The sequence below is a fragment of the Myotis brandtii genome, unplaced genomic scaffold, assembly GCF_000412655.1.
Source record: "Myotis brandtii unplaced genomic scaffold, ASM41265v1 scaffold250, whole genome shotgun sequence".
Classification (NCBI taxonomy): Eukaryota; Metazoa; Chordata; class Mammalia; order Chiroptera; family Vespertilionidae; genus Myotis; species Myotis brandtii.
The window spans coordinates 2,177,484-2,187,194 of record NW_005359478.1 but is presented as its reverse complement, the minus strand read 5'-3'; the positions used below and the strand labels follow the sequence as shown (position 1 = coordinate 2,187,194).

Here is a 9,711-nt window from a genome sequence, read left to right as displayed (position 1 = left end):
TTAAGACACCAAAAATTTTGTTTCTGCCTGGCTGGCATGGCTCAGTGGTTGAGCGTCGACCTATTAACCAGGAGGTTAGGGTTCGATTCCTGGTCAGGGTATATGCCCAGGTTGCGGGCTCGATACCCAATGTGGAATGTGCAGGAGGCAGCTAATCAATGATTCTCATCACTGATGTTTCTATCTCACTCTCACTCTCCCTTCTTCTTTGAAATCAGCAAAAATATTTTTAATTATATTTCTTACATACAATGTTTATTCAGCCTCAAAAAGGAAAGAAATTTGGAAAACTACAGTATGGATGAACCTCGAAAACCATTATGCTAATGAAGTGAGTTAGTCACAAAACAACAAATACTGATTTATTCCACTTACATGAGGTACCTAGAATAGTCAAATTCATAGAGATGGAAAAGGGAATGGTGCTTGCTGAAGGCTGGTGACAGTTAATTGTTTAATGAGTACAGAGTTTCAGTTTTGCGACGATGTGCTAGATGGATGTCAGTGATGGTTGTACAACAGGTGAATGAATATACTTAATTCTGCTGAACTTCACACTTAAAAATTGTTAAAATAGTAAATTTTATGTTATATATATCTTACCACAATTTATTTTCAAAATAACTAATTAAAAATGTATATTTCAACTTTTCAGGAAGAGCCATTACCTTAACTTGTGAGATATCCCTCTAATCTGTTATTTAGACTGGAAAATGATATAATCTAATTCAGAAGCCATGATTTTTTGGTATTAATAGATGGGAGTTGATTGATACGATATTCTTCTTATCACCCTAGAATTCCATTTCCTGAATGGAACATTTTAAAACAAAAAGGAATTTATCAGATCCTGTGAAATATCTCTTTGCATCCTAGTTCAGTTTTTTACTGGTCTTTTACTATCCCCTAAAATTAGAACAAAATATAATAGTGACAAATAAAGTTTTAGTAAACTTACTTAATGAGAACTTACTCCATACTACAAAGATTCCTAACTTTGTCCTAAGTCCCCCACAGAATGGCTTAGCAAAAGGGGCAAGATCTTTCTCCCTAAAAAGATTTAGTAGTTAGAGCAAAAAGACTGAATTTTAAACTATGAGGATCCTTACATATAATGGTACCTAAAATTTCCTCAATGTTAATATAAGAACCAGCAAGGGATCTTATTTTTAAAATCAGGATTTCTAGACCCTCCTTCAGGAATTGAGCTTTAAACTGTATATACTAGAAGAATTCAAGGAAGAGATAGGAATTCAGTTTTGTGGTGGAAATTGGGAATTAACATGTCTTAACATATAAAAATCATCATCATTGCTACAGTAATGATAGTATTGTAAACTAGAAATTAGGAAGTGAAATACTTATACTTTTTAAAAATACTTCTTAATAGATCTTTAGTCACTTTTTTTTAAAGAACACCATGTTAGCATTTTTCAACTTGAACATGTCTTAGAATTCACCTCTCTTAAGGGCTAGAGAAATAAATCTTGTATGTAATGGCAGTACCTTCCCTGGTTAAACCTTTTTATTTTTTTCACATTATTTTATTTTGAAAATATTTAAATCTTTGGCAAAATGAACACTCATACACCCTAAACAAAATTTATCAATCTTTTGCCACATTTGCTTTATCTTTGTCTAGACACACACATACATGCTTTTTTTTGGTGGTAGGGAACCCAGTGAACAATTTGAAAGTAAGTTGCAAACATTTACCCCTAAATATTTCAGAAATTTTCATATAAGAACTAGGATGTTCTTCTATCTAATCACCATACCATTATTATACCTAAGAAAGTAAGTAGTATTTCAATAATTTCATCTAATATAAAGCCTACATTTATATTTTACCTATTGTCCTAAAATTGTCCTTTATATTTTATTTTATTTTAATTAAGGGTCCAAACAGATGTCATGTATTATATGTGATTGTTATGTCTATTATTTTAATCTAGAATGTGTCCCATCTTTTGTTTTTATGAGATTGTTTCTTTTTGAGGAACTCAGGCTAGTTGTCTTGTGCTATATTCTGTATTTTCCTGATGATTTCTTCATGATTAGATTTAGGTTAAATCTTAGCAGGAATATTACATTTGTGAAGTTTTATATTTCTTATTGCATCCACTTATTGTCCCATTGTTGGTGATGCCATATTTGATCACTTGGTTAAGGGAATGTCCATCAAATCTCTCCACTGTAAAGATATGTTTTTCTTATTGTAATTAGTAAGTAATTTGGGTTAATATTTGAGGCTGTGGCCTGTTCTCTGGCAATCTTTTATCTAATAGTTTAGCATCATTATGATCCTTACCTAAGTTTGTGCTTTTATTGTTAGTTGCAAATGTAATTTTCTAATTCTGACATTTCTTCAATATTTAATTTTCCTGTGAAAATACACTTTCACTTTCCTTCCCCTTTCACTCTCTATTTTGGCTATCATATGGACTTAGGCATTTTAAAGTAATCCATTACCATCATCTTGTGGAGAAATGGTCAAATTTTCCTGATTTTACCACAGGACTCCCTTTAAGCTTGGTCTCGTTTCCTTTAAACATGATCTCATCATCTTTGAGGACTTCCCTGCTTTCTACCACAGAAAGGTGTCATTCACTCTGGGTTTTTTGTTTTTGTTTTTACTTGCTTGTTGTTGTTTACCATATTTACCTTGTCCTTCCATGTCTCAGATCAGGAATCATGTATTTCACCAAACCTACTTTGGTTTCTTTTAATGGAGGTTATTATTTAGAAATCAAAATCTGGGTACTTGATATGCTGCTTGCTAGTAGATTGTCATTGTTACTGTGTTTTCATTGCTTCTAGGCCCTCTCAGAACCAGGAAATAAGTATAAACATATATGCACACACATACATGTATTGATTATCTATAACTGTGTAATAAATCACAATATTAGCAGCTTAAAACATCACTCATTTATAATATCACAGATTGTATGGAATTTCAGGTGTCTAAGCATTTCTGCTGTGTCTCACAAGGCTGGAGAATCAAGATAGGTCTGTGATCTCATCTGAGGCTCAAGGTTCTGTTCTAAGCTCATACTCATTTTCCTATAGTTGCAAAACTCAGTGGTGGCTTGCTTCTTCAAGTCTTTGAGCTCAGGGAAAGCCTAAGCTTTTATTGAGATACAACATATCCATTTAAAGCATACAATTGAATGACTTTTAGTATATTCACAGATTTCAACATCTGTCACCAAACAATTTTGGGACATATATCTTCAAAATATCAAACAGCATATGGGCAAGGTTATTCATTGGGCATTATCTGTAGTAGCAAATATTACAAACAATTGAAATGCCCTTCCATAGTAGGCTGATTGGATAAACTATGATAAGTCTATCTATAGGCACCACCGCAATAAAGCGAGTATCCCAATAAAGCGAATTGTAATCTTTTTGCAGGTAGAGGGTCTTACCTTCAATTTGTAAAAAATGCAACATCTGTGAAGCACAATAAAACAAGGTATGCCTGCCCTAACCGGTTTGGCTCAGTGGATAGAGCGTCAGCCTGGGGACTGAAGGGTCCCAGGTTCGATTCCGGTCAAGGGCATGTACCTTGGTTGCGGGCACATCCCCAGTAGTGGGTGTGCAGGAGGCAGCTGATCGATGTTTCTCTCTCATCGATGTTTCTGACTCTCTATCCCTCTACCTTCGTCTCTGTAAAAACATCAATAAAATATATTAAAAAAATAAAAATCATATATATATTCTTTTAAGTGATAGAGTATCTTGATGTAATCACCAACAGAAAAATAAGCAGCCATGCCTAAATTAAAACCAAAATCAAACTTTGCCCACGAACTAGGAAAACAATTTCTGGCATAATTATCATATCCATAATGGTATCGTGTATTTTAGATATCAGTATTGCAACGTTAAGGATAAAATTGTTTTTGTTAGGGAGCCAGTCAGTGATTGAGGGGGGATGTATTTAAGATTTCATTCCTTTTAGGACTAGAACTATACAGGTTCCTATTGGGTTTGTTGTGTGTGTATGTGGGGGAGGGGGTATTGTATGTTTGTTCATTTCAGGGTGCCACATATTTTCATCCCTGACTACTATCTATTTGGTTACTTACCCTGATGGCAGTAGGGTAAAATGCCTGGGTTGGTTGGTTTGTTTTGTGGTATGTTTTTCAAATATTTTTATTGATTTCAGAGAGTAAGGGAGAGAGAAATATAGAAACATCAGTGATTAGAGAGAATCATTGATCGGCTGCCTCCTGCATGCCCCACACTGGGGATGGAGCCCACAACCCGGGCATATGCCCTGACTGGGAATCGAACCGTGACTTCATGGTTCATACGTCAATGCTCAACCACTGAGCCATGCCAGCCGGGCTAAAATGTCTGTTTTGTTTCCATTCCTGTTTTAGCTAAATTGAAACTTTTATATTCTCTGTTTAATTAGTTTGTATAAATCTTGAATCTACTAAAGTGTAGACCAAATTTTCATTCATACAGAGTGCTTGGTTATAAAAAGTTTTCTTGAGCTACATATTTGACTTTTATGATGAAGAAATATACCTTGTACTTGGCTTTAAAAATTCATCTTTCTGTTCACAATCATTATTTGGGTAAGTTTAGTTTTGTTTTTTAGGTAGAAATCTAGATGTAAGTAGAACAATCTAGCATCTTTCCTATCTTCCTTTGTAACTGTATCCGAAACTCCTTAATCACATCTTTAAAAACTTTACATGACCTAGTTTCTGACTCCATCTGGACTACTTCAGCCACCTCATTCTGACTTTGACCTTATACAGTTATTTCCTCTGCCTGATCTTCCCTTTCCCAGATCCTCTCATGTCTGGTATCTCAGGAATATTTACATCTTAGCTTAATGTCCTTATAAAACACTTTTTATATTATTCTTTATCACATTTTAATTGTTTGCCTAGCATTTATTATTTGCTGATTTTCCCCCCACTATTTTCTTATTTCATTGTCTGTCTATCCAAGTAGAATGTAAACTGTCTTATTCACCACTGTTCCTTAGCACTTACAACAGGATTTGGACTAAATGAGTGCTCAATAACTGTTGAATAAACAAATGAGTGATCCACTAGAAAGAACCAGTCTTCAAATTTATGAACTTCAGGGTCTGTAATTAACTAACTTCTTTGGGCCTCAATTTTCTCATTTTGCAAATGTGTATTAGTTTCCCTACTTGTTATAAGATAGAGTAGACTTGTTTTTTATTTTTTTTATTTTTATTTATTTATTTATTTTTACTTGTTTTTTAAAAGGTAATATGTTGTCATTCATAGAGAAAAGAAATATATCAGCCTTTATTTATTGGAACATTAAGCCAAAATAAAGTCATAGTAGACTAATGAGGCTTTCCTGGAACCCTTTTTTCTCTTTCTTTTTTCCTTCTTTTTTTTTTTATCTCACTGTTAGATATTTGTGAAATCTCTTGAGATTGATCTCATACCAAACATTAAGAGCACAAACCAGTAAGATGCGTGAAAGAGGTAAACCTCTAAGAACATCATTCAAGAAACTGAGGTTTTGCATTGGCCAGTGTAGCTCAGCGGGTAAGTCAACCTGCTCACTGAAGGTTCTAGGATTCCAGGTCAAGGGCATGTACCTGGGTTGCAGGTTTGATCCCCAGCCCTGATGCGTCAAGAGAGGCAACCAATGTCTGTCTCTGTCTGTCTGTCTGTCTGTCTGTCTCTCTCTCTCTCTCTCTCTCTCTCTCCCCACCCCCCACTTACCCTCTTTCCCACCTTTCGCTCTCTCTAAAAACCAATGGGAAAGAATATCCTCGGGTGAGGATTAAACAAAAGAAGGAAAGAAACTGAGGTTTTTCATCTTAAATTTCCTTACCAGTTAATAAAATTAAGGCAGTTCACCTAATCTCATAAGCATGTTTTTAAAATCTGTAAGCTGTAATGTTTCCTCTTCCCTACTTCATAGTATTGCTATAAATAATATGTGAAAGTACTTTATAAACTATAAATCATTAGTGAAATGTATGGTAATCATTAGGATCAGATCTGAAATTGAGGTTTCTCCTGCAAAACTCTTGGAGAATGCTAGTGATGCTCTTACTTATGTGTAATTCTTAAAAGGCTATTCCAAAAACGTGTATTTTAAAAATATATGAAGGTACTTGGCATCCAAAAATATGCATTTATGATGAAGAAATATACCTTGTACTTGGCTTTAAAAATTCATCTCCAAAAATATGCATTTAAAACTAAATCCAGGGCCAGGTAAGGCACTGACCCAATACACCAATGTTGCAGGTTCAATCCGAAGTCATGACACATACAAGAGTCAACCAGTGAATGCATAAATAAGTAGAACAACAAATCAATGTTTCTTTCTCTTTCTTTCCTCGCCCCCCCCCTTACTCTCTCTCTCTCTCTAAAATCAAACAAAAAGATTTAAGGTACTGTTACAGCAAATAGTCTTGATAGAATTATCTGTTTTCTATATAAGGCCACAGGAGAAAATGTTATTGCCTCTTTTTTTTTCTTTTTTTTTTTTTTTTTATCATAGCCCAAAGAGCCGATTGATTCAATTAAAGAAAGAAAAGCTGGAATACTCTCCAGGAGAGCATGAATACGGATTATTTCCAGCCCCCATTCATGTTGGTGAGTATATACAATATATTGCTGAGAAAAAAATGGGTTATTTCTTGAGTTTGGGTGAAATGTTTCTGCATTCCTGTTATTATTTATTTATATCCAGTGGGGTAAAGCTCTTTTTTCTTTTTTTTACCATTTAATTTATACTTAACTCTAAAGAATTCTGCAAACTCTTTGCTGTCTAAGAGTCAAAATGACATAAATCTTACTAACTGGAGTTTCAATAAACAACACTATACCTGTAGCATTTGATTCCCTAAGTATGTCATCTAGAAAAACCCAACTATTCATCAGTCCACTTTCATATTTCAAAAGGAGTGAGATGATTTATGGATAAGTAATAATCAAAGGAAAAGGGCCCCCTGCTTTTCCTGATCTTAATCTGCTTGAAAATTAAGCAAGATTCATCTTTTTTTTTTTTTTTTTTTTTTTTTTTTTAGAGAAAATGTCAAGGCTTTGTTTAGCATTTGGGTAATAGTACCTCCTAGGGTCCTACTGTGAAGCATACCAAATAAATAAAAAGTACCTAGAAGTCATCCTAAATTCTTCCCATTTTTTTCAACATCTTATCCAATCCATCTCCAAGTTTTATTATTTCCATTCTTAAAATATATCCTAAAAAGTGGAAAAAAAATAAAATAAAAAAAATATATCCTACTCTCCAAATTCCATTGCCATCACTCAAGTCCATGCCACTATGCCATAGCCTTCTAACAGATCTGTCCGCTTCCATTGTTTCCTTCCAGTCTTCCAATCCACTCTCCACACAATAAAAAGATAAGTGATTTCATAACTTGAACAGATCATACTTAAAACCTTTCAGTGGCTTCCCATTGGAGAAATCAACAGACCCCTTATTCTGACTTTTAAGAATGATATGGCCCCTGACTACCCCCATTATTCCCATATATTTGTTCCTATCTTTCCCTTATTCACTGTATTAGACCATGCTGCTCTTCTTTCAAATCCTAGACTATACCACGCTCTTTCCCATAAGAGGATTGTTATACTTATTATTCCCATTGCCTGAAAATCTCTTCAAACTCTTCTCATGATTGGTTTCCTCTCATTCTTTAAGGATCAGCTGACAGTATCAGCTTATATATAATTTTCTTTAAAATTGCATTCATGCCCTAACCGGTTTGGCTCAGTGGATAGAGCGTCGGCCTGTGGACTGAAGGGTCCCAGGTTCGATTCTGGTCAGGGGCATGTACCTTGGTTGCGGGTACATACTCAGTACGGGTTGTGCAGGAGGCAGCTGATGGATGTTTCTCTCTCATGGATTTTTCTAACTCTCTATCCCTCTCCCTTCCTCTCTGTAAAAAATCAATAAAATATATTTAAAATAAAATTGTATTCATGGCCCTTGCCAGTGTGACTCGGTTGGATGTCATTCCGTACACTAAAAGGTTTCGGCTTCAATTCCCTATTAGGGCATATGCCCAGGTTTCAGGCTCTATCTCCAGTAGGGGCTTGCAGGAGGCAGCCCATCAATGTCTTTATTTTTAATCTTTATTGAAAGTATTACATATGTCCTCTTTTTTTTCCCCATTGACCCCTTCTCGCCCGCCCCTGCTCTCTCCCAGCCTCCGCCCCAGGCCTTCACCACACTATTGTCTTTGTCCATGGGTTAGCCTATATAATAAAAGCCTAATATGCAAATCGACCGAACGGCAGAAAGACCTGTCACTATGACGATACTGAACAACCAGGAGGCAGATGCTCAGCGCAGGAGCTTCCCCCAGCCCTCAGGCCCCGGGGGGGGGGGGGGGGGGGGGGGGGTCAGCGAGCAGGCAGCTCCAGGCCAACCAAGGTGGGTGCCAGTGGAGGCCCCCCGGTTGCCTCGCAGATTGGCCCTGATCGCCAGCCAGGCCTAGGGACCCTACCCATGCATGAATTTTGTGCACCCAGCCTCTAGTGCACATATATACATACAAGCTCTTGATCTCACATTGATGTTTCTTTCTCTCTTTCTCCCTTCCTCTCTGTCCAAAAATCAATTTTTAAAAATATTTAAAATAATAATAAATAAAAACTACAATAAAATTGTTCTCATGATTGTCCCACCACAGAGGGTACTTCCTTTATTCTACATCACAGAACCCTGTTTTTCTTTTATAATCTACTAGAGGCCCGTTGCACGAGTTCGTGCACCAGTGGGATCCCTCAGCCTGGCCTGCGGGATCAGGCTGAAACCGGCTCTCCAACATTCCCCTAGAGGTCCCAGATTGTGAGAAGGTGCAGGCCAGGCCGAGGGACTCCACCGGTGCACGATCGGAGCCGGGGAGGGGCGCAGGAGGTTGTCCGGCCTGTCTCGCTCAGTTCCAATTGGCCCTACCCCAGCAGCAAGCTAACCTATTGGTCAGAGCGTCTGCCCTCTGGTGGTCAGTGCACATCATAGCAAGCAGTTGAGCAGTCTTAGCATATCATTAACATACTAGAAGCCCATTGCACGAAGATTCGAGCAATAGGCCTTCCTTCCCCTGGCTGCTGGCACCGGTTTTCCTCCGGCACCCAGGACCCAGGCCTTTGGTCCAGCCACAGCAGAGAAGCCAAGCCTCTTCAGTCTTCAGTCTTCAGTCTTCACTCCAGCTAGAGCCTTCAGTCTTCGCTCTGCGTCTGCGTATGCAAATTAACCGCCATCTTTGTTGTGTTAATTTGCATAGTCACTTATTGGCTGGTGGGCGTAGCGGAGTGACACCAATTGTTTCTCTTTTATTAGTGTAGATTATGCTTTGATTGGTTGAATGGCTGACTGATGACCAGACACTTAGCTTTTTAGGCTTTTATTACATAGGATAATTACTGTACTTGTTTATTCATTTTTATCTGACTCCCCTATCCTATCTAATAATAGACAAACATGGTAATTGACCGTGCCTTCGCTACACTTCCCATTGGCTAATCAGTGTGATATGCAAATTAACCGCCAACAAAGATGGCGGCTAATTTGCATACTGCAGGCAGGGCGGGCCAGTACCATCCCGCCTACCCTGCCGCCATCCGGGGTGGTGGGGCGGGACAGCGCCATCCCGCCTGCCCTGCCGCCATCCGGGCCTGCTATCTGTGACCCGGGGCGGCGGGTGTCCGTGTGCGA

The 9,711-nt window shown here is 37.6% G+C and overlaps 1 protein-coding gene across 2 annotated transcripts in view; it reads left to right on the top strand.

Annotated features, from left to right (window-relative positions):
• The window catches only part of ASH1L (ash1 (absent, small, or homeotic)-like (Drosophila)), a 131,963-nt gene that overhangs the window by 86,519 nt on the left and 35,733 nt on the right, over positions 1-9,711 (top strand). For both annotated transcript variants that reach the window (XM_014540820.1, XM_005867543.2), the window contains exon 7: positions 6,526-6,620. In XM_014540820.1, coding sequence (XP_014396306.1) covers positions 6,526-6,620 — 95 coding nt within the window. The remainder of the gene's footprint in view (positions 1-6,525; positions 6,621-9,711) is intronic.